This window comes from Dama dama, chromosome 28, assembly GCF_033118175.1.
Source record: "Dama dama isolate Ldn47 chromosome 28, ASM3311817v1, whole genome shotgun sequence".
NCBI classification, from domain to species: Eukaryota; Metazoa; Chordata; class Mammalia; order Artiodactyla; family Cervidae; genus Dama; species Dama dama.
The window spans coordinates 41018454-41043832 of NC_083708.1; the positions used below are offsets into that span (position 1 = coordinate 41018454).

Here is a 25379-nt window from a genome sequence, read left to right on the forward strand (position 1 = left end):
GATTCATGATATGAATATATTCCATTTGGCCTGGTACCTGAAGTATGTAGGTAATGGAGGGGAAATATTGTTTGACATGTTCAGAGTCAGAGACCACTCTGTGGAAAATTCTTCCACTCATGAGATTTTCAAATTGTAAGCAGAGGATTTGGCTGTCATTGGAGCCCTGTCAAAAAGGAAAAATCTCTCTTCAGTTCAGTTTAGTTCAGTCCCTCAGTTATGTCCAATTCTTTGTGACCCCATGAACTGCAGCACAATAGGCTTCCCTGTCCATCACCAACTCCTGGAGCTTGTTCAAACTCATATCCATCAAGTTGGTGATGCCATCCAACCATCTTATCCTCTGTCACCCCCTTCTCCTCCTGCCCTCAATCTTTCCCACCATCACAGTCTTTTCCAAGGAGTCAGTCCTTCGCATCAGGTGGCCAAAATATTGGAGCTTCAGCTTCAGCATCAGTCCTTCTAATGAATAGTCAGGGCTGATTTCCTTTAGGATGGACTGGTTGGATCTCCTTGCAGTCCAAGGGACTCTCAAGAGTCTTCTCCAACGCCACGGTTCAAAAGCATCAATTCTTTGGTGCTCAACTTTCTTTATGGTCCAACTCTCACATCCATACATGACTACTGGAAAAACCATAGCTTTGACTAGATGGACCTTTATTGGCAATGTGATGTCTCTGCTTTTTAATATGCTGTCTAGGTTGGTTATAGCTTTTCTTCCAAGAAGCAAGCGTCTTTTAATTTCATGGCTGCAGTCACCATCTGCAGTGATTCTGGAGCCCAAGAAAATAAAGTCTGTTACTGTTTCCATTGTTTCCCCATCTATTTGCCATGAAATAATGGGACCAGATGCCATGATCTTCCTTTTTTGAATGTTCAGTTTTAAGCCAGTTTTTTCACTCTTCTCTTTCACTTTTATCAAGAAGCTCTTTAGCTCCTCTTTGCTTTCTGCCATTAGGTTGGTGTCATCCACATATCTGAGGTTACTGATATTTCTCCCTGCATCTTGATTTCAGCTTGTGCTTCATCCAGCCCGGCATTTCACATGACGTACTCTGCATATAAGTTAAATAAACAAGGTGAAAATATACAGCCTTGATGTACTTCTTTCCCAATTTTGAACCAGTCCATTGTTCCATGTCCAGTTCTAACGGTTGCTTCTTCACCTGCATACAGATTTCTCAGGAGGCAGGTAAGGTGGTCTGGTATTCCCATCTCTTTAAGAATTTTCCACAGTTTCTCTCTTAGTAGAAATATATACAATATGTAGCTTATACTATTGAAAATGAGTCATATTTTAAAAAATCCTGGTGAAAATCATGCAAAAGTAGAATTTATCAGTATTCATTTGTAGAACATAAACCTATACAATTATAATTATTACAAATCATAGCTATTTTTAGTAGACTTTATTTTTTTAGAGCAGATTTAGGTTCACAGCAAAATAAAGTGGAAGGTACAGAGATTTCTCATGTATTTCCTACTTTCCTCCCCACTCCACCCCCATGCTCTCATGCAAAGCCTCCTCAACATCCCTCACTAGAGCAGTACATTTGTTACACCTAATGAACCTACCTTGACACATCATCGTCATCAAAGTCCATAGTAAATACGAACTTTCTGAGCTAGTGGTAAAGAACCCGCCTGCCAATGTAGGAGACGAAAGAGATGCAGCTTTGATCCCTGTGTAAGGAAGATCCCCTGGAGGAGGAAATGGCAACCCACTCCAGTATTCTTGCCTGGAGAATCCCAAGGACAGAGAAGCCTGGAAGGCTACAGAGCATAGGGTAGCAAAGAATTGGACATGACTGAAGAGACTTAGCATATTTATAATAATAATTTTACATATTTTCTTAATTAAGGCTTTCCAATTTTATAAACTTCAGGACCCACAAATATTTGCTTTTCAACAAGGTGATTAATGTTTCCTTTTAGGTTCTAGTCTCCATTGAGAATTTTTCTTCTTATGCAAATATACAACCTTGAAATTGCCTGAAGGGATCTCTCCTGTTTATTTCTGGCCACTCTTCCAAATTATATTTCAATCTGGGTGGGAAATTTCATTAAGTGCTATTTTAAGGCTTACTGTGAGATGTCAATCCTTTTTTTTTTCATTAAGTAATTTAGATATGTTGGTAATGCATACAATTAATTCATAAAGGAATACCCTAAATTTATTGATACATCATTGACAACTGGCTTTAGTGCAATAAATTATCAGCTTTGTAATCATAAAAGTAGTAGGGATAGAATAAGAATATTGACAAGTCCAACAAACTCATGAAAAGAGAGGAGCCAAAATGCAAACCTGTTCCCAACACTAAAGAACGCCACAGCCTTCAATTCCTTTCTTAACATTGTTTTCATGCTTTCAGAGTGGAGCATCAGTTCAGTTCTGTTCAGTTGCTCAGTCGTGTCTGACTCTTTGTGACCCCATGGACTGCAGCACGCTGGGCCTCCCTGTCCATCACCCACTCCTGGAGTTTACTCAGATTCATGTCCATTGAGTTGGTGATGCCATCCAACCATCTCATCCTCTGTTGTCCCCTTCTCCTCTTGTCTTCAATCTTTCCCAGCATCAGGGTCTTTCCAATGAGTCAGTTCTTCACATCAGGTGGCCAAAATATTGGAGCTTCAGCTTTAGCATCAGTCCTTCCAATGAATATTCAGGACTGATCTCCTTTAGGATGGACTGGTTTGATCTCCTTGCAGTTCAAGGGACTTCCAAGAGTCTTCTCCAACACCACAGTTCAAAAGCATCAATTCTTTGGTGCTCAGCTTTCTTTATAGTCCAACTCTCACTTCCATACATGACTACTGGAAAAACCATAGCCTTGCCTAGACAGACCTTTGTTGTCAAAGTAATGTTTCTGCTTTTTAATATTCTGTCTAGGTTGGTCATAACTTTTCTTCCAAGGAGTAAGCGTCTTAATTTCATGGCTGCAGTCACCATCTGCAGTGATTTTGGAGTCCCCCAAAATAAAGTCTCTCACTGTTTCCCCATCTATTTGCCATGAAGTGATGGGATCAGATGCCATGATCTTAGTTTTCTGAATGTTGAGTTTGAAGCCACCTTTTTCACTCTCCTCTTTCACTTTTCATCAAGAGGCTTTTTAGTTCTTCTTCACTTTCTGCCATAAGGGTGGTGTTATCTGCATATCTGATGTTATTGATATTTCTCCCAGCAGTCTTGATTCCAGCTTGTGCTTCATCCAGTCCAGCATTTCTCATGATGTACTCTGCTTAAAAGTTAAATAAGCAGGGTGACAATATACAGCCTTGACATACTCCTTTCCCAATTTGGAACCAGTCCATTGTTCCATGTCCAGTTCTAATCATTGCTTCCTGACCTGCACACAGATTTCTCAGGAGGCAGGTTGGGTGGTCTGATATTCCCATCTCTTGAAGAATTTTCCACAGTTTGTTGTGATCCACACAGTCAAAGGCTTTGGTGCAGTCAATAAAGTCAATAAAGAGTGGAGCATAATCCAGTTCTAATGTCTTTTCAACTCATACTTCCCTTCACATTCTCTCCAAGTGTAAGACTGAGGTTTCATTGCACCATAAGGGCCTTGGGAAACTATGAAATGAAGGGATTGCAGTGGGTTAGTGTGTTTTAACTCGTCAAAGTTCCAGCATATGGGTCATGCTTTAAAATTTCAACTGGAATAATGCTGAGGAAGCTTTTTGTAAATAATGTGGTGTACAGGGACTTCGCCGGTGGTCCTGTGGCTAAGGTTCTGTGCTCCCAATTCAGGGGCTCAGGTTCCATCCCTGGTTAGGGAACTCAATCCGACAGGTGGCAACTAACGGTCCCTCATGCGGCAACGCGGAGAAGGCACTGGCAGCCCACTGCAGTACCCTTGCCTGGAAAACCCCATGGACGGAGGAGCCTGGTAGGCTGCAGTCCATGGGGTCGCTAAGAGTTGGATACGACTGAGCGACTTCACTTTCACTTTTCACTTTCATGCATTGGAGAAGGAAATGGCAACCCACTTCAGGGTTCTTGCCTGGAGAATCCCAGGGACGGAGGAGCCTGGTGTGCTGCCCTCTATGGGGTCCCACAGAGTCAGACACGACTGAAGTGACTTAGCAGCAGCAGCAGCAGCAGCAGCAGCATGCTGCAATGAAGATCAAAGATCCCACTTCTGCGACTAAGACCAGCACAGCCAAACACATAAATATTTTTTTAAAAGTGTTGTACAAATGTTACTTTGTTGATGTTACTGTTGTCATCATGATGGGGATAACTTTTCACCTCTGTGAGACCAAATAACATCTTTCAATTTATGTTAGAAGAGATTCAGCTGTTAATGGGGAAAATTCTGACTGAAACCAAGTAATGAGGTATAATGTTAAAGAAGATTTGCTAAGCTTTGATAGTGAAGATTATCCTAGAGTGGAGAAGGGGGAAAAGACTGGAAATAATTGCATGTATCTTCTTATTAATTTGGTTCTTTCTAGTCTCTTTGAGGCTAATTACATTAAGCAGAAAATGAAATCATGTTGACCATGGCTACACAAATGTATTTTGGTATGTATAAATGTAAGTCAACACCAGTAGTTACAAGCATGAATGAGTGAAAGATTCACTCTAAAGAAAAAGCAAATTATTAGGAGGAACCAAAGAACAGCCAGGCTTTTTACATTTGAGAGGAAATATCTACCTAGCAATTAAAATGAATTGGTGAAAATTCTCATTTACAGAATAAATTTACATATAGAGAAAACTTTAAAAATGTCTTTTAACATGTCCTATAGACTAAAGAAAATGTATTTGTAACTCTAGTTCAACCATATTCACTGCTATTATATATTTCATTTAAAAGATACCTTGAAAGAAATAATTGTTTAAAAACAATTTAAAAAATTAGAGTCAGAAAATTGTGATTAATTAAAGGTATGATTCAGATTTGCCTTGGAGAATATTTGGGTGACCTGAGTTCATCTATGATGAATAACATTAAGTTCTAAGACAAAGTGAACTTATACCTTTGAAAATAGAAGATACATTTTCAAATCTTTAATCTTTTAACTTAGTAAAAAAATTCATATTTTAGATTGGTCTAGAGTTTAGCAAATAAATGTGATTTGTTCAAAATTTTGTTTCAAGTTTCAGTTCTGTTCAAACCACTCATATGCATGACCCAAAGCTGCAATGAAAAGATTACTCCCGCAGAAAAAAACATCAGAAGAGGAATATCTATCATGAATAATTTATATTGACACAAGGTGATAAAACTGACATATTATCTTTATACAAATGCTGAGTAAAACCTATAATCAGAGTAATAAAAAACAACCAGTTCAGCAGTATTAAAACCTGGGAAAACTTAATTACAAATTCAAGACAAACAAGAGGAACTTTAGGATCCTACCCACTGTAGTTGAGCCCATTTTATGACAAATTTGTTTCTGAAGCAAGGCAAATTGCTTTGGGCATATCAGCGTTTGGTGGTCACAGTACTGTGCTGACTTCATAGTCCAATTCTCTTCCCCTCACTTCTGTTCTACTTCTTCCCCTCAAATACAGTCTTTGAAAACTTTACACAGAAAAAAGGGAGGATGGGAATACAGAGTATTGATTTTTTGAAATTTTTCATTTCAAAATGGGTAGGTAGGACATTTGAAAGGGAAGAGAGAATGCATGTGCATATAGTCTGTTATGAAGGAAGTCATCCCGGATTATGATAAATACTATCTGAGGACATGAAATAGAAGATGGTACGTGACCAGATTTCTCTTCTATCAATGTAAGGTATATTGAAAGGAACCTAGTGAATAGACTATATAACCTTAAAGTGAGTTTTGAAAATACAGTGTAATATTTATCACATTGTTTTCCGATTTTTACTATAACTGCCTTTAATCTTCACAAAAGCTCTGTGAGGTGAGTCGGGTGGACCTTTCCTTTTGGTCCCCTGAGGGGAGATGGAGATGTTGGGCTAGGCCCCCGTCAGGACTGCCCCGGGAACACCGGCTCGTTCGCAGATCAGGGCACCAGCCCATCGGCTCCCAGTTTGGCTGACACCAGCTTCTGGGATCTGACAGCCGGCGAACAAAGAGACTGCAGAGGGCGTCTGCTTCCCCAGCGGTCCCTCCTCCTAGCGCGGATTCCTGCCCACGCTCTGCGCTGGAGTGCCAGTTGCTCTCAGGGAAATGCGACGGTCGGCGACGAGTTGGTAGTCAGGGGCTCTGGCTTTGTGGCGTCAGCGTGATCTGAGTTTGAACCCCCAGACCTTATCTTACTGTGCTTGACTGTAGGCAATGTCTCTGAGCCTCATTTTCCTTCATCTGGAGAGTCGGCATGCTTTGATTTATTCCAAGGGGTTCGCCCACCGTAATTTATAGCAATAAAGGTGTGTCGAAGAAAATGCTATGAATATTTTAGCTCTGGGATAGGTCGGTCACCGTCTCTACCAGCGTGGGAAATCTCCATCTGCAAAATGGGCGCAACGTAGATTGCGGTCTTTTTAAGAGCTAACATGGCTTTGCAAAAGGCCCCTAACAAACCCTTCACCGTCTCTCCCCGCAGCTCCCGCTTTGTCCCCACGCCGCCCTATCCTGAGAGACCCTAGTTTCCCAACTGGAAGAGCCGATCCGGAACTTAAAGAAACATTCTTATCAACCAGGGAAATAGAAAAGAGGGAGTGCAAGACAGGGTGACGTAGGGATGGAAGAAGACAGGGGAGGCAAGGAAGACTCAGCTCTGCTTCGAATGGGTGTGACCCCGGTCGCAGGCAGATGAACCCCCCGCGCCCACTGCTCGGCCGGGAAGCCTTGGCTCAGACCCAATAAACTGACCCTCGCGACCTGGAGTTGGACCCTGGGCCAGGAAACGGAAGTGGGGGTGGGGGACGAGAAACTTCAGGGGTAGACGCGGGGCCTTGAGGGAGGGGCTACCAGAGCGCGAGGGGCGGAGCTGAGGCTAAGCGGGCAGGGCTAAGGGCGGGACCTCGCAGAGATCTTCGGCTGCGCGCGCCACGTCTCCTTCAGCGAGCTAGTGGGGGAGAAGCGGGGGGCGGGGGAGGGAAAAACCGAGCGGGGCGGGAGCTCTCTCTTCTCGCGAGAGCTGGAGACGGCAGCGGCAGTGGCGGCGGCGTGTCCCTGAGAGTAGCGTGGGGGCGGGGAGGAGAGGCGGCGGCGGCGGCGGCGTAGGAGCTACGCCACACGGGGCCGGGGAGCTGGGAGCTGGATTGCAGAGCGGGGTCGTGGCGGCGGCGGTGAGAAGAGGGAGGCGGAGGAGGGGGAGCCATGGCGGGGCAGCAGTTCCAGTACGATGACAGCGGGAACACCTTCTTCTACTTCCTCACCTCCTTCGTGGGGCTCATCGTGATTCCGGCCACATACTACCTCTGGCCCCGAGATCAGAATGCCGGTGAGTCCCGCCGGCAGCTGCCCGTGGACCCGCGCAGGCCCCGCCGGCCCCTCCGGGCCGCGCCGCTTCGGCCCAGCCCGGCCCGCCGCACACGGGGTGATACCGCCCGCGCGGCGGGGCCTCGCGTCCAGGCGCCCGCCGCCCGCGGGGCCCGGGCTCGGTGGTGTTTCCCTGGGTGTCTCTCTGGGCTCCTCCCACCCCCCTCATTGTCCTCCTCAGGAGTTTCGCTATGCACCCTCTCCCCTATTGTTCTGGACGCTCCTTGCAGCCGCGTCCTGCCCCTTTGTCTTCTCTGCCTCGGATTTTATTGGTATTTTTCTTTATGGAGGGAGCAGGATGGGATCGCGAGGATTGGAAGGTGAGAGAAGAGTTGGCAAAGGAAGAAGACAAGCGTGCAGGCTCCACTCTGAGCCTCCAAGCCACGGTCCTCTTTCCCCCACACCCCCGTTTCCCTGTTGCAGCTGTCGTTACAGATGTTTCGGGCACCATCTAAGTTGGGTGGCATGTATAGGACTCCAGCTGAGCTCCCCAACCGCCCCCCGCCCCCCCCATCTCCCTGTATCTTTCCCTCTTTGCATTTTCATTTGTTCACTCACACTGTGCGGGTTGGAAGCAATAATGTTTTTCTCCTTAGCAAGAATTAGGCATTTCTCTATTTCCTTATCTTTGGAGTTTCCTGTTTATGGCGGAAAAAGCGCAAGTATGAAGGGTTAAGTCTTGTAGGTAGTTCCGTTGTGAGGTGGTTTGTCCATTTTCTTTTATTTCTGAATTTTTTCACTTTGAACGACATCGGTTTAGAACACAGAATTAACTAGATTCTTGTCAAGGCATTTTATGTTTGGGTAATGTTTGGATTCCATTTGTTGCACTCTTGCTAGGACATATGGCAGGTGATATTCTTAAGACTGATAGAACTGCAAGGCCTTAATAGGTTGTTTATGGAGGTTGCTCATGGTGCGTTAACAGTAACAGGTAGGTTTTGAGCATGAACATTTAGGGAAGGTTTTTTGTTTCTCAAGAGCTCTGGTAACTTGAGTAAATAGACTCTCAAGTTGGCTGTGTTGGGGGTCTACGTTATCCAGGTGATACACTGTACTTTGGGGACATTGTTACCCAGTGAAGCATTGAATCAACCCAGATCTTATTATGCTTTAAGACTGATTCAGTGCTTTTGGCTGCTTACTGTTTCACAGGAAAATCAAATAAGCTCAAATATTAAAATATCATGTTGTATTATTCAGAATTACTGCTACAGACCCACACCCTTTATTCAAAATGCTTGAGGACAGATATACCACAGAATTTTTCAGATTTTAGAAAGATAGTACCTGCCCTAACAGCCATTAAGGGTCTAAAACATCACTAATAAATCAAGCAAATTATTCCAACAGCTCTAATAATCAAGCAAATTATTCCAACAGCAGAATATGACTGGTTTTTAAGTGAGATGAATAAAGATTATAAATAGCCTCCTATTAGTACAAGTCACCAAATTATTTTCCTGCAAACATATGTAGGCATATGATGATTTTGATTTTCAGAGTTCTTATGGCAATCTTGACTTTTCAGGGGTATCTTCTATGTGAAAGCCTAAAAAGATTTTCTTTACCAGCAGTTATACAACCTTAAAGTTGAGTTTAATCTTTGTTTAGTTTTTTTTTAAAAGATAACACTTTTGGGGGCTTTCAGTTTTTAGGTTGACGGTTGTTTCAGTGTTGCTCTTTTGGAATTGTTGGGCCCATGAGTCCATCAAGAAAGCATGGCGCCATTTCAGGTTTGCAAATCTTGGATTTGAAAAACAGAAGTAGCTCGGTGTTTGCATTGGCATATTTGAGATGTTAATTGAAGTTACTCTGTTAACATTATCACTGGAATCCCTTTTCTGTTGTTTAGTCCCTAAGTTGCTTCTGACTCTTTTGCGACCCCCCATTGACTGTAGCCTGGCAGACTCCTCTGTCCATGGGATTTCGCAGGCAAGAATACTGGAATGAGTTGCCATTTCCTTCTCCAGGGGTTCATCCTGACCTAGGGATTGAACCTGTGTCTCCTGCATTGGCAGATGGATTCTTTACTGCTGAGCCACCTGGACAGCCCCATTTTGCCTTTACTTTGTCTAATCTGTTGGGCTAAGTGCACTTATAATTGATACCCCTTTTAGTAGTTGAAGGATCTTGTTTATCTTACTCTCTTGGTTGTTCGCAAATTGGCTGAATAAGATGACTAAATACTTTTTCTGACCATTACGAAAAAAGTTCTGTTTGAAGTAATAATATGGAGGGTTTGGATTTCCTTAGAGTAGTGGTTCTTAGCCCTGACTCCTTGTTAGAATCATTTGGGGGAACGTCTGAAAACACTGAAAACGTCTGACCCATCACCAGGTACTCTGATTTAATTGGTCTGGAGTGAGTGCTGTGTATTGGTTTTTTACAAGGTCCCTCTGTGATTGTAAATTGTAGCTAGGTTGAGTTGCTAAGGTAGGTAGTGGTCTTTAGCTGAATTGTCATTTTGGGAGGTGGCATGTTTCTCTTGACATGGGCACTTTGATAAAAACAAAAAAGTCTCTAATGTCTTTGCCTTTTGGTTTTACCAAGCTAAGAAGCACTTAGAGTAAAATAGTGCTATAAAATAATGTAGTTGAAAGCAGAATATTTTTGTTAAAGTAACTTTAATAGGTTTACAGTGATATTTGACAAGAGAAAATTAATGCTGTAATTATTAGAAATTCAAATAATCCTGAGAGGACTTCTATTCTTTCCATAGGTTAAGGATTATAGATCATTTGAATTGAGATAAAATATATCATTACTTTTTCCCAAATTTGGGTTTTTTTTTTTTTCACTCCTTACTTTTCAAAACTAGTTTTGAAACCTGGGTCTGCCAATTACTGTGTTATCTTAGGTAAGTGATTTAACTTCTTTGTGTTTTAGTGTACTCATTTGTGAAATAGAGACAGTAGTTATGTTCCATAGAATTAAATTAATAAAATAGGTATATATAAAGTGTTTAGAACAGTGTCTGGCACATATTGGGGCTGTTAGGGCCTGCTGTTTTTGCTGATTACTTGGACTTTCTGGAACAATTTGATTTGGTACACTCATGTACTCAGATTGTTTGAAAGGATTAATGAAACTCTTAAAAAGTTGCATTCCTTTATTCTTTGTTCCTTGCCTTTCAGATATGTACAAGTGATTTAGCTCTCTGACTTGGGAATGTAAGAGTTCGCTTTTAGTGCTTAGTAGTAAAGTGAAAAACTCTGAATTTGAAGTTAGAGGTTTTGGGTTCCTAAGTTTCAGCCTGGTCCCTGATGAGTTGTTTCTGAACTCTCATCTTCATTTTCTAGAGGTAGTAATAATAAACTGCCCTACCTACCAAGAAGTGATGATGAGAAGCAAAGAAATAGATGCATATAAACATGTTTGCTTTAAAACTGAATGCACTGTAGAAATTTGTTCATTTTGCAAGTTATTTATAGAGCATAATGGGCTTCCCTGGTAGCTCAGCGGTAAAGGATCCACCTGCATTGTGGGAGACCTGGGTTTGATCTATGGGTTGGAAAGATCCCCTTGAGGAGGAAATTGCACCCTACTCCAGTAGTCTTGCCAGGAAAATCCCATGGATAGAGGAGCCTGGCGAGCTACAGTCTGTAGGGTTGCAGAGTCGACATGATGAGAGTGACTGAGCACACACACAGAGCATATAAGACTTTGTGCTAGAGGCTGCTTCTTGGTGATAGATCAGGTTTTTAAGGGCTTTTAGCTTTTTTCTTAATAAGTTACATACACTCAATGCAAAAAAGATCAAAGGAACAGAACAAAAATTGCTTGTAATTCTGTCACCCAAAAACAGTTAAAATATTTTAGTGTGGGCATCTCCTTTGAGATGACTTTAGATCTAGTCCCTTTTCTCATCAGGGGAGATCCCACATCCCCTTCCAGTCTGAGACAGATGATTGTAATCCTCATGTCAGGCGCTGCAGCTGTTCATTGAATGTTTACTAGCCTCAAGGATGGGAAGTGCTGAATGCACTCACTGTATCACTTTGAGTTAGACTCAAATGTTATCCCAGTTTTATTAATGAGAAAATAGAGCCATAGAAGAGCTCACCAACTTGCTTAAAGCCATATTGCTACTAAGTGGAAGATTGGTTGTTGGAACCAAATTCATCTTATGCCGAAGCTTCTCTTGCTAGCAACTACGTTGTACTCCCTCTGTAATTAGTATAACACATTATAATAAGTATTAAAATGAGAAGTGGAAAGCGCTATGTGCAAGGGAGTATATTTTATGAATGTTCCTATTCCACTTAGAACATACAGTCTTCCTAAAATTTTATATTTTGAAAGGGGTATTAGAGATCTGAAAAGTTTGACTCATTTTAAAATCAAGTCATTGTCTTTGTGTTCTCTCCAGACCGAAAGGGTACCAGACATGAGCATAGACACACTTAAGTTCCACACAGTAGAGGAAACCAGCTGAAAACTTGGCAGTACAAATTTAGGTTTTATAAATAAGGTGACAAACATTGGGATTAGTGAATGCGTTACATAAATTGTTTTTATGTAAAGGTCATCTAGCCTTCTTGCTTGATCTTGGAGAACCTGAAAGACAAAGATAGGTTTATTTTCATATCAAATAAAACTTTCAGATGTTCATTCCCTTAATTACACTTTTTGTTCAGAAATTAAAAAGTCCAAACAAATGTATCCAGGCTTCCCAGATGGCTCAGTGGTAAAAGAATCTGCCTGCCAATGCAGGAGATGCAGATTCAGTCCCTGCATGGGGAAGATGCCCTGGAAAAGGAAATAGTTACCCACTCCAGTATTCTTGCCTGGAAAATCTGATGGACAGAGAAGCCTGGTGGGCTGCAGTCCATGGGGTTGCAAAAGAGATGGACACCACTCAGCAACTAAGCAACAACAGCAACGAATGTATCCATATTGTACTTGGACTTCTTTGAAAAAAAGTTTCCTGTTACCAGACTTTGTTGATAGTAAATATACTTACACCGTCTCACCATCACATTGTTTGTTTGAAAGGCATTATTGTTTATTTTCTTAATAAGTGAAACTGAGTCTCCCTTGAGCCCAGGTTCGTCTGCAGAGTTTATGATTAACCTCTATCCGAAACTATTCCCTTCCTTGTCCTGCACCTATTCTTTTCAAGAGTGAAGAGTATCAAAGGAATGGGGGATTGAAACCAAGGAGGACCCTGCAGAGCCCTCCCAGGTACAAAAGCCCCTTCATGTTCCCCATTTCTTGTTTGTAGAAAAAGACTTCAGTCTTCTGGGCCTTCCTTGAGTTCCATAGAGCAGGCATAGGTAGTTACTTAAGTAGGGAAGTGAGTGAATGCAGAAACAAAGGAGAAGCAGTTAAACAAGAAAAGTAATGACAGTAGTTCATGGGTAAAAAGAGTGCTAGTTCCTCCTCAAGGAATATGCAGAACAATCTGAAGGATCTCTTGGAGCTGTTCTTAGGAACTAAGACCTGCATACCTCTGCTGACATTGGAAGGTTGATGGTTGAGATCCCTGAAACCACTCTACCTTACCACCAGCCAGTCAGAAGAAAGTCGTGCATCCTGCAACCCTGAAGCCCCCAGACGTTGCCTTTAAAAACGCCTGGAGTTTGGGTTGTGGAGTTTGGGTCTTTTGAGCATGAGCACCCCTCGTCCTTGCTTGGCATCCACAATAAACACTGTAGTGTCCTTCACCACAACTAGCATCAGTAAATTGGCTTTGCTGGCAGGCAGGTGAACCCAAAGTTGGGTCTGGCAACATAAGGTGTTCTTACATTTTGGAATTACATTTGTGTCAGTATGGATGAAGGAATTTTCTCATGTGTATTCCAGATGTTTTTTGCTATAGATTTTTGCCTGTTTAGTTAAATCTAGTAGTTATTGAATGACCACTCACTGTTTACCTGTATAAAAACAGCTGACAGTACAAAGAGGCATGCAGTGTAAATACAGTCTTTTGTTAAAGTTTATAACCCGGATGGGGTGGGAGAATTAGAATTATACAAATACAAATTATTATTAATATGTCCAAAACACAGCAAAGAAATGTAGGAAAAGTGAAAACAAGTGCTATGGAAGTTAGCTGGGTAAAGTATTTGCATCTAATTGGTGGTGGTGGTTGTCAGTATCTAGAGGTAAGGAAAGTCTCTTTAGAGTTAGGTTGATTTTGACTGGACTATTAAAGGATGAGGGCTTTCCTCAGCCACCTTTCCCTGGTGGTTCAGTGGTAAAGAACCCTCCTGCCAGTGCAAAAGATGCATGTTTGGATCCCTGCACTGGGAAGAACCTCTGGAGAAGGAAATGGCAACCTACTTCAGTATTCTTGCCTGGGAAATCCCATGGACAGAGGAACCTGGCAGGCTACAGTCCGTAGGGTCACAAAACAAAAGAGATTTGTAGTTTTACTGTTTTAAGTGTACAGTTCAGCAGCATTGATTAGGTTCACAATGCAGTGCAACCATCACCACTGTTTCCAAAATTTTTCATCACCCTAAATAAACTGCTTGTTGAACAATAGCTACTTATTGTCCCTTTCCTTCGGCCCCTAGTAAACTCCATATATATAGACAAAACTATGTAAATTTGCATATTCTAGATATTTCATATAAGTGGAATCATACAGTATTTGCCTTTTCATGTTCAGCTTATTTCATTTAGCGTAATTTTTCTAGATTTATCCATGTTGTAGCATATATCAGAACGTAATTCTTTTTATGGCTGAAGAATATTCTGTTGCATGGATACATCCACATTTTAATTCACTCATCTATTGATGAACACGTAGGTTATTTCTAGTCTTTGTCGTGAGTAATGCTGCAGTGAACATTGTATACAGATCTGTGAGTCCTTATTTTCAGTTCTTTTGAGTATATTCCTACGGGTGGAAATCCAGTTGTCCAAGCAGTATTTATTGAAGAGACTGTTCATTTTTCACTGAATGAACACAGTGTTTTCAAGAATCATTTGGCTGAAGATGTGAGGGTAGTATCTGTTTTTTCGTGGGATGATTTATTGAACATAGTTTACCAGTGAGGACCTCAGTATTAGAATATCTCTAGGCTGAGACCTTGACTTCTTTTCCATCTGTACCTCTTCCTTGGGTGATCTCACCCAGTCTCATGACTTTAGGTATCATCTATGTGACTCATAAAAATTATATTTCCCAGACTTACATTTCCAGTCTAGAACTCTTCTTGAACTCTCCACATTTCTCTTTGCGTTTCTAATAGAGATCTTAATATGCGAAAAACCGATGTGATTTCTGTCCATTCTCCCAACCTTCCTGACCTATAGTCTTTTCCATTTCAGTTAATCACAACTGTTTCTTCAGCTGTTCTGGCCAGCAGTCTTGGAGCTTCTCTTGCTTATCTCTTTGTCTTATGTGCCGCTTCCAGATGTTAGTGTGTCCTGTGGGCTCTGCTTTCAAATTATATACTGACCATTTCTAATTGCCTTGCTACAAGCCCTGTCCTGCTTCATTGCCTGGATTACCGTTAGCCTCCAAGCTGGTCTTGTTTCCACCCTTGCTCCTTGCAGTCTATTCTTGAAAGTCTATTCTTGAAGCGCAGTGATTCTTTTTTAACTGAAGCTGGCGCATGTCACTGTTGGACTCAGAACCCTTTAAGGCTTTCCCATCTCAATCTCAGTAGAAGCTAAAGTCATAGAGTGGTCTATGAAATCCATCATGAACTTTTGGACTTCATTTCTTGTTTCTTTCTCTCTTGCTCCTTCTGTTCCAGACAGACCAGCTGCTCTGCTCTTATGGCACGTGAGGCATGCTTCTTTTGAACCTTTATGATTATTGCTTCCTGTGCCTGGAATACTTTTTCTCTAGATAGCCTGTTGTGATCTTCCTCATCTCTATTATGGCTTTGCTCAAATGCCATCTTCTCAGTGTTGCCTTCTTTGAGCACCTTATTTAAAATTAAGTTTCTTTCTGCCTGCAAAAAAGCTCTTCCTTTTTCTGTTTTATTTCTCTTCACAGCACTTATCATCTTCTAATATACTATAAAGTTTATTTAATTTTTTTTACTGATGTCTCCTGAACTGGAATGTATGGTCTGTGAGAGCTGGGACTTTTATATTGTTTTTTGATGTGTCCTCAGTGTCCAGAGAGATCTGGGCACATAGTAGGTACTCACCAATATATACTTAATAAAGGACATTTAATAATGTTTTCTAGATAAAGGAATTCTGTACATTCTTTACAAATTTATGTAGTGCCTATTATATTCTTGGCAGCTGGAAAGGGGAGGGGTGATTATGTATAAGAAAACAATGTCTGCTTCCAGGAGTTGAGTGCAGATTAATAAAAATTGACTTTATTACTGACTGCTGAAGGATGGTGGTGCTGTTCACACAAACTTCTGAAAAAGAATGTATAGTTCTACTTCTTTTTTTTTAGAAAAGAGCTATATAAATGTTAAAAACTTTAAATTTAGTAATTCCACCTCTAGGACAGTGTTCTAAGGATATAGCTCTAAATACAGGCCTAGAGAAAGATACTGTGATATTGTGACTTAAAAGAAATATATTTTGGTCATCTGAATGACCACATATGTACTTCTTTTATACATTTATGTATAAGCTCCTCACCCTTTCTCCAAACCCTGCTCTATGCATCTCTTCTATTTGTCTGTTCTGAGTTGTATCCTTTTATAGTAAACTGGTAATACAGTAAGTAAAATATTTCTCTGTGTTATGTGAGCTGCTTTAGCAAATTAAACCAAAGGAAGAGGTCGTTGGAACCCCCAGTCTATTATCTGGGCTAACGACTGGCATCTAAAGTAGGGGGGCTTGCGTGTACAGTCTTGGGGGACTGAACCCTCAACCCTACAGTTGGAATAGATATTGTCAGAGTTGAGTTGAATTCTTGGATACCCAGCTGGTATTCCAGGAATTGTTCATTGGAGGTATGGAGACTTTCCCCACCCTCACTTTGGAAATGAGTCTCAAAGAACACCCTGTATGCCCATAATACCAAAAAATTAGAAACAGTTTATATGTCTAATTATATAGGATGGTAGGTATATTATGGTGTCTTAATTCATTTGGCTATTAGTAGTTATTAAATATTGTTTACAAATTTCTAAACATGGAGATATTTAGAAATTAAAAAATTAAAACTTTAGCTTTATGTGGTTGTTTCTGTCCATTTAGACCTTGGTACATCATACAGTGCTTTCCTTAAATTAGCCTTTATATGTCCTATTTGTTCTGCTGTCTGAGAAACACTCACTTGGGCATCTGCTGCACTGGAAATAGTAGTAGATGTCATGTTTACTGCCGAAAAGAGGGTTTTGAGGGTCCCTGAGAGTCCTGATTGAGGCAGCCCCATAGCCCTTCAATTGAGGGAAGCATATTGTCCCTAGAAATTAGTTGCTGGAATTACCTTGTTCACAGAGGAATCTTCCCTGAGTATGTACCATCCACCTTGCCAACTTTCCTTTCTTCCTGCTTCCCAGATGTTCTCCTAAAGAGGACTACAAAGGAAATGTATTAAAATGTTGTTAGTGATTATTATCTGGAGGTTGGAATGGTGAATGTTTTCTTCCTTCTGCTCTTATGTATATGCCGAATTTACTATATGGATTTATATTAATGTCTAAAGGCTTATTTAAAGAATCTCTGGATAGATTGGCTATGATCTTGAGGAAGACATTTTCAGTACCTCTTATGTCTACAGGCCCTTTCAGCTCAGTGAATTCTTTTTACTTTGGGGTATGTAGTGTTTAAGATTCTAGTGGGATGTACATCCTTGTGTTTTAAGTTGCTTTTTTTTTTTTTTTAAGCTATTATATCTTTAACAGTATTTGAGTTTCTCTATTTCTTTTTCTCTTGGTTTGTCTTAGAAGTAACCTTTGACTTGGGCTGTGGATTATCACTTTAGATAAAGGTGAAAAGAAAATTAGAGTGCTAATAGAGGATTGGATGAAGAGTAAAGCAGCTAACGGGGTAACTGTATTGTTGGCTGATGACATGGCAGGGCAGAGAGCACCCTTTGGTAGGATCTTGGGTCATGCTGAGGAGAGCACGCTAAGGAGACATAGCATCCTTCTCAGAGGCACTTGGAGCACACTGTAGTTTGTTTAGATTTCACCTTAGTCCAGTTTAAGAAATGTAACTGAATCATCTCTGCAATTGAAACCTCCCATCTTTCCTTAGCATTATCTTCTGGTTTAGAGACAAATGGCTTATAAAAACGCCTGTGTCCTACAGATACGAAGGATGGATGTTTGTTTTTCCTTTGAATCTTGACACTTCTATAGCAAATTGAACTAAAACAAACAAAAGAAGAACTGATTTACCATCGTCCCCTGCCTCCAATTTATGTGCTACCTTGCCTTGTCCCACACTCTTTAATACTGAAGTCCTTGCAGTTTTATTTGTAGTACTTTTTTTTTTGGTCTGTAAACTTCTGTTTCACCAGACTTTTTACTAGAGGATCACCTCATCAGTTGTTTTTAGCTACTCCTTGTTCTTAAATTTTTTTGACATTTTCTGCTTAGGAAGTATAGTCAGTTCTGGTTAAATTAATGAGAATAGGGACACAGTATATTTTAGCTGCTTTTGAGAATTGTCAAGGCAATCTTAACTATTCTTTGATTAGGAAAGACAGTTAAAATGATTAAGTGCACAGGTCTATGAATTTAAACCTGGGCATAAGTCCTGTCTGTATTCTTTAGTGGTTATTTGCGGTTCCTTTGGTAACCATGTGTAACTTCAGGTAAGTTACTTAACCTCTCTGAACCTCAGGTTTTTGTTTTGTTTTGAAATATAATCATACATATTGTTGTTGATTAGGTGCTAAGTCATGTTGGATTCTTTGGGACCCTATGAACTGTAGGCTGCCAGACTCCTCTGTCCATGGCATTTCCCAAGCAAGAACACTGGAGTGGGTTGCCATTTCCTTCTCCAGGGGATCTTCCTGACCCAGGGATCTGAACCTGTGACTCCTGCATTGGCAGGCGAGTTCTTTGCCACTGAGCCACCAGGGAAGTCTCATGGGATGTTTACAAGTTGCTTATAAGTGGAAGCATAATACATATTTTAGTTTTAGTAATTTATCAATTTATAATATTTATGTTGCCTTGAATAGCACATACAGACATGCACACACATACAGATAAAAGTAGCGTCAGAAATTTTAACATGTAAAAAAAAAACTTCTGGATTGTGTTAAACGTCCCTGATGTTCTTTGGCCATGTATTGCCAAAGCACTTAGAGGTGAAGTGTCTTGATGTCTTCAGTTTACTCTAAAAAAATGGGGGAGAGAGGGAAAGAAGGAACTAGAGATAATGCCAGGAGTTGCAAACTATTAATAGTTGGTGAATTTAGGTGAAGGGTATTGTTCATTGTAATATTCTTTCAACTTTTCTGAAGGCTTGAAAATTTTCAACATATGTATTTGGGAAAAATAGTCACAGGGAATAAAACATTAATTTTAAGAAGGATGTGTCAGTAGTATAAGAAATGACTTACTAGGATAAAAATATATTACAATTAGGATAAAATTATGTGGGGGAGGTAGGATGAAGAGCTTGTTCATGAATTTCTGTAAATGGATGATGGTGGGTATGAAATTGCTGTGGTTTTCAGATTTCATTGGTACATCTAAAAGCGATGAAACTGATTTTAAAATGTCAACTTATGTTGGGAATGACATCTTTGGCACCTCTTCAAACGTACAATGAAAATTTTAGATGCCAAATTAGAACTCTACAAGAAGGTACATGATTTTTTTAAATTATTTTGTAATAAGCAGGCACACAGACCTGAAGATCACATCTGGCTAACATTCTTTTAGCTCTTCAGGTTCTAGGAGTATGGTGCTAAGGGTTCACTCTGTACTACAGACTGGCAGATCATTCTGCAGGACAGATGGATGTGACTGTTTTAGTGAAGGCACTGCATAGCTTATGAATCACAATCGTAATAACCTATCCCCAAACCTGGACTATTCCTGTGAACATACAGACTTTATGATTGTTGAGAGCAATCATCATATGTTGCTCTGTTGTTTTCTAAATCACAGAATTATTTTATGACCTTGTAATTTCCCTTTTCTATAAATGTGAATAATTTCTTTAAAAAGTATAAGTTAATGATATTACTTAGGTAGTTTTTCCTGGCCGTGAAACTAGTAATTCTATAAACTAGAAGCTTATAAATGAATTTCTTTTTATTCTAAGTGTCTTTAAAAGAAACCGTCTTGAAGGACTTCACTTTTTTTTCTTTTCCATTATGGTTACAGGGTATCGAATACAGTGCCCTGTGCTATTACAATAGGACCTTGTTGTTTATCCATTCTATGTATAATAGTCTGCATCTGCTGGTCTCAAACTCCCAAGCCAACCCTCCTTGTGGAAAGATTTTACTTTTGATAGTTACTTTGACTTGAGCTCGTATAGAATTTTGGAATGTGTACTGTGAATATTTAGTTGTGCTGGATGCCTCTGTGTTACTGTGTCAGCCAAACCCCGTCCTACTTATTGATTAAATGTTCTCCTAAAAGGTTAGGATGTGAATTTTGGATTGAGAGTAAGAAGACATAGGTGCATGTACACATTGTGTGAGACTTGGGGGCTGAAAACCATGTGTACTTTCTCTTGGACAGAAGCATTGGGAGAATATCATTCCTTTGAATAGATCAAGCCATCTGGTTATTAAAGAGACTTCAGCATGTTCTTGTAACATGTTTCCTTGGTTTTATGCTTAAAATGGGAGACTGTGGAGGCTTAATTTAATGAAATACAGATTTAAAAATCTCCAGTGGTGTTTTCAAAAGTGTCCATAATTTAACTGTGAAAATCAGGAAATTGACATTATTACCATATAATTTTCAGACCTATTCAACTTTTGTCACTAGTCTCAGTGATGTCCTTTTCAGATGATTTGTTTCAGAATCACACATCACGTTTAGTTGACATGTTTCTTTTTTTTTTTTGAGCTACTATCAAGTTTTTTTTTTCATTTATTTTTATTAGTTGGAGGCTAATTACTTTATAATATTGTAGTGGTTTTTGTCATACATTGACATGAATCAGCCATGGATTTACATGTATTCCCCATCCCGCTCCCCTGTCCCACCTCCCTCTCTACCCGATCCCTCTGGGTCTTCCCAGTGCACCAGGCCCGAGCACTTGTCTCATGAACCCAACCTGGGCTGGTGATCTGTTTCACCATAGATAATATACATGTTTTGACGCTGTTCTCTCGAAACATCCCACCCTCACCTTCTCCCACAGAATCCAAAAGTCTGTTCTGTACATCTGTGTCTCTTTTTCTGTTTTGCATATAGGGTTATCATTACCATCTTTCTAAATTCCATATATATGTGTTAGTATACTGTAATGGTCTTTATCTTTCTGGCTTATTTCACTCTGTATAGTGGGCTCCAGTTTCATCCATCTCATTAGAACTGATTCAAATGAATTCTTTTTAATAGCTGAGTAATATTCCATGGTGTATATGTACCACAGCTTCCTTATCCATTCGTCTGCTGATGGGCATCTAGGTTGCTTCCGTGTTCTGGCTATTGTAAACAGTGCTGCATGAACATTGGGGTGCACGTGTCTCTTTCAGATCTGGTTTCCTCAGTGTGTATGCCCAGAAGTGGTATTGCTGGGTCATATGGCAGTTCTATTTCCAGCTTTTTAAGAAATCTCCACACTGTTTTCCATAGCGGCTGTACTAGTTTGCATTCCCACCAGCAGTGTAAGAGGGTTCCCTTTTCTCCACACCCTCTCCAGCATTTATTGCTTGTAGACTTTTGGATAGCAGCCATCCTGACTGGTGTGTAATGGCACCTCATTGTGGTTTTGATTTGCATTTCTCTGATAATGAGTGATGTTGAGCATCTTTTCATGTGTTTGTTAGCCATCTGTGTGTCTTTTTTGGAGACATGTCTGTTTAGTTCTTTGGCCCATTTTTTGATTGGGTCATTTATTTTTCTGGAATTGAGCTGCAGGAGTTGCTTGTATATTTTTGATATTAATCCTTTGTTGCTTCGTTTGCTATTATTTTCTCCCAATCTGAGGGCTGTCTTTTCACCTTGCTTATAGTTTCCTTTGTTGTGCAAAAGCTTTTAAGTTTCATTAGGTCCCATTTGTTTATTTTTGCTTTTATTTCCAATATTCTGGGAGGTGGGTCATAGAGGATCCTGCTGTGATTTATGTCTGAGAGTGTTTTGCCTATGTTCTCCTCTAGGAGCTTTATAATTTCTGGTCTTACATTTAGATCTTTAATCCATTTTGAGTTTATTTTTGTGTATGGTGTTAGAAAGTGTTCTAGTTTCATTCTTTTACAAGTGGTTGACCAGTTTTCCCAGCACCACTTGTTAAAGAAGTTGTCTTTTTTCCATTGTATATCCTTGCCTCCTTTGTCGAAGATAAGGTGTCCATAGGTTCGTGGATTTATCTCTGGGCTTTCTATTCTGTTCCATTGATCTATATTTCTGTCTTTGTGCCAGTACCATACTGTCTTGATGACTGTGGCTTTGTAGTATAGTCTGAAGTCAGGCAGGTTGATTCCTCCAGTTCCATTCTTCTTTCTCAAGATTACTTTGGCTATTCAAGGTTTGCTGAATTTCCATACAAATTGTGAAATTATTTGTTCTAGTTCTGTGAAAAATACCGTTGGTAGCTTGATAGGGATTGCATTGAATCTATAGATTGCTTTGGGGTAGTATAGCCATTTTGACAATATTGATTCTTCCAATCCATGAACACGGTATGTTTCTCCATCTGTTTGTGTCCTCTTTGATTTCTTCCATCAGTGTTTTATAGTTTTCTATGTATAGGTCTTTTGTTTCTTTAGGTAGATATACTCCTAAATATTTTATTCTTTTTGTTGCAATGGTGAATGGTATTGTTTCCTTAATTTCTCTTTCTGTTTTCTCATTGTTAGTGTATAGGAATGCAAGGGATTTCTGTGTGTTAATTTTATATCCTGCAACTTTACTATATTCGCTGATTAGCTCTAGTAATTTTCTGGTAGAGTCTTTAGGGTTTTCTATGTAGAGGATCATGTCATCTGCAAACAGCAAGAGTTTCACTTCTTCTTTTCTTATCTGGATTCCTTTTACTTCTTTTTCTGCTCTGATTGATGTGGCCAAAACTTCCAAAACTATGTTGAATAGTAGTGGTGAGAGTGGGCACCCTTGTCTTGTTCCTGATTTTAGGGGAAATGCTTTCAATTTTTCACCATTGAGGGTGATGCTTGCTGTGGGTTTGTCATATATAGCTTTTATTATGTTGAGGTATGTTCCTTCTGTTCCTGCTTTCTGAAGAGGTTTAATCATAAATGGGTGTTGAATTTTGTCAAAGGCTTTCTCTGCATCTATTGAGATAATCATATGGTTTTTATCTTTCAATTTGTTAATGTGGTGTATTACATTGATTGATTTGCAGATATTAAAGAATCCTTGCATTCCTGGGATAAAGCCCACTTGGTCATGGTGTATGATTTTTTTAATATGTTGTTGGATTCTGTTTGCTAGAATTTTGTTAAGGATTTTTGCATCTATGTTCATCAGTGATATTGGCCTGTAGTTTTCTTTTTTTGTGGCATCTTTGTCTGGTTTTGGAATTAGGGTGATGGTGGCCTCATAGAATGAGTTTGGAAGTTTACCTTCTGCAATTTTCTGGAAGAGTTTGAGTAAGATAGGTGTTAGCTCTTCTCTAAATTTTTGGTAGAATTCAGCTGTGAAGCCATCTGTTCCTGGCCTTTTGTTTGCTGGAAGATTTCTGATTACAGTTTCGATTTCCTTGCTTGTGATGGGTCTGTTAAGATCTTCTATTTCTTCCTGGTTCAGTTTTGGAAAGTTACACTTTTCTAAGAATTTGTCCATTTCTTCCAAGTTGTCCATTTTATTGGCATAGAGCTGCTGGTAGTAGTCTCTTATGATCCTTTGTATTTCAGTGTTGTCTGTTGTGATCTCTCCATTTTCATTTCTAATTTTGTTAATTTGGTTCTTCTCTCTTTGTTTCTTAAGGAGTCTTGCTAATGGTTTGTCAATTTTGTTTATTTTTTCAAAGAACCAGCTTTTAGCTTTGTTGATTTTTGCTATGGTCTCTTTAGTTTCTTTTGCATTTATTTCTGCCCTAATTTTTAAGATTTCTTTCCTTCTGCTAACCCTGGGGTTCTTCATTTCTTCCTTCTCTAGTTGCTTTAGGTGTAGAGTTAGGTTATTTATTTGACTTTTTTCTTGTTTCTTGAGGTAAGCCTGTAATGCTATGAACCTTCCCCTTAGCACTGCTTTTACAGTGTCCCATAGGTTTTGGGTTGTTGTGTTTTCATTTTCATCCATTTCTATACATATTTTGATTTCTTTTTTGATTTCTTCTATGATTTGTTGGTTATTCAGAAGTGTGTTATTTAGCCTCCATATGTTTGAATTTTTAATAATTTTTTTCCCTGTAATTGAGATCTAATCTTAACTGCACTGTGGTCAGAAAAGATGACTGGAATGATTTCAATTTTTTTGAATTTACCAAGACTAGATTTATGGCCCAGGATGTGATCTATTCTGGAGAAGGTTCCATGTGCACTTGAGAAAAAGGTGAAGTTGATTGTTTTGGGGTGAAATGTCCTATAGATATCAATTAGGTCTAGCTGGTCCATTGTGTCATTTAAAGTTTGTGTTTCCTTGTTAATTTTCTGTTTAGTTGATCTATCCATAGTTGTGAGTGGGGTATTAAAGTCTCCCACTATTATTGTGTTACTATTAATTTCCTCTTTCATACTTGTTAGCGTTTGCCTTACATATTCTGGTGCTCCTATGTTGGGTGCATATATATTTATAATTGTTATATCTTCTTCTTGGATTGATCCTTTGATCATTATGTAGTGTCCTTTTTTGTCTCTTTTCACAGCCTTTATTTGAAAGTCTATTTCATCTGATATGAGTATTGCGACTCCTGCTTTCTTTTGGTCTCCGTTTGCGTGAAATATTTTTTTCTAGCCCTTCACTTTTAGTCTGTATGTGTCCCTTATTTTGAGGTGGGTCTCTTGTAGACAGCATATATAGGGGTCTTGTTTTTGTATCCATTCAGCCAGTCTTTGTCTTTTAGTTGGGGCATTCAGCCCATTTACATTTAAGGTAATTATTGATAGGTATGGTCCCGTTGCCATTTACTTTGTTGTTTTGGGTTCACGTTTATACAACCTTTCTGTGTTTCCTGTCTAGAGAAGATCCTTTAGCATTTGTTGAAGAGCTGGTTTGGTGGTGCTGAATTCTCTCAGCTTTTGCTTGTCTGTAAAGCTTTTGAATTCTCCTTCATATCTGAATGAGATCCTTGCTGGGTACAGTTATCTAGGTTGTAGGTTATTCTCTTTCATTACTTGAAGTATGTCCTGCCATTCCCTTCTGGCCTGAAGGGTTTCTATTGATAGATCAGCTGTTATCCTTGGGAATCCCTTTGTGTGTTATTTGTTGTTTCTCCCTTGCTGCTTTTAATATTTGTTCTTTGTGTTTGATCTTTGTTAATTTGATTAATATGTGTCTTGGGGTGTTTCACCTTGGATTTATCCTGTTTGGGACTCTGGGTTTCTTGGACTTGGGTGGCTATTTCCTTCCCTATTTTAGGGAACTTTTCAGCTATTATCTCCTCGAGTATTTTCTCATGGCCTTTCTTTTTGTCTTCTTCTTCTGGGACTCCTATGATTTGAATGTTGGGGCGTTTCACATTGTCCCAGAGGTCCCTGAGGTTGTCCTCATTTCTTTTGATCCTTTTTTCTTTTTTCCTCTCTGCTTCAATTACTTCCACCATTTTATCTTCTACCTCACTTATCCTATCTTCTGTCTCCGTTATTCTACTCTTGGTTCCCTCCAGAGTGTTTTTGATCTCATTTATTGCATTATTCATTTTTAATTGACTCTTTTATTTCTTCTAGGTCCTTATTAAACATTTGTTGCATCTTCTCAATCTTTGTCTCCAGGCTATTTATCTGTAACTCCATTTTGTTTTCAAGATTTTGGATCATT

The 25379-nt window shown here is 39.7% G+C and overlaps 1 protein-coding gene across 1 annotated transcript in view; it reads left to right on the top strand.

Moving 5' to 3' along the window:
• Positions 1 to 7175: 7175 nt before the first annotated feature.
• The window catches only part of SEC63 (SEC63 homolog, protein translocation regulator), a 70528-nt gene continuing 52324 nt past the window's right edge, over positions 7176 to 25379 (top strand). Inside the window, exon 1 of the mRNA XM_061131871.1 lies at positions 7176 to 7378. Coding sequence (XP_060987854.1) covers positions 7255 to 7378 — 124 coding nt within the window. The 5' untranslated portion in view covers positions 7176 to 7254. The remainder of the gene's footprint in view (positions 7379 to 25379) is intronic.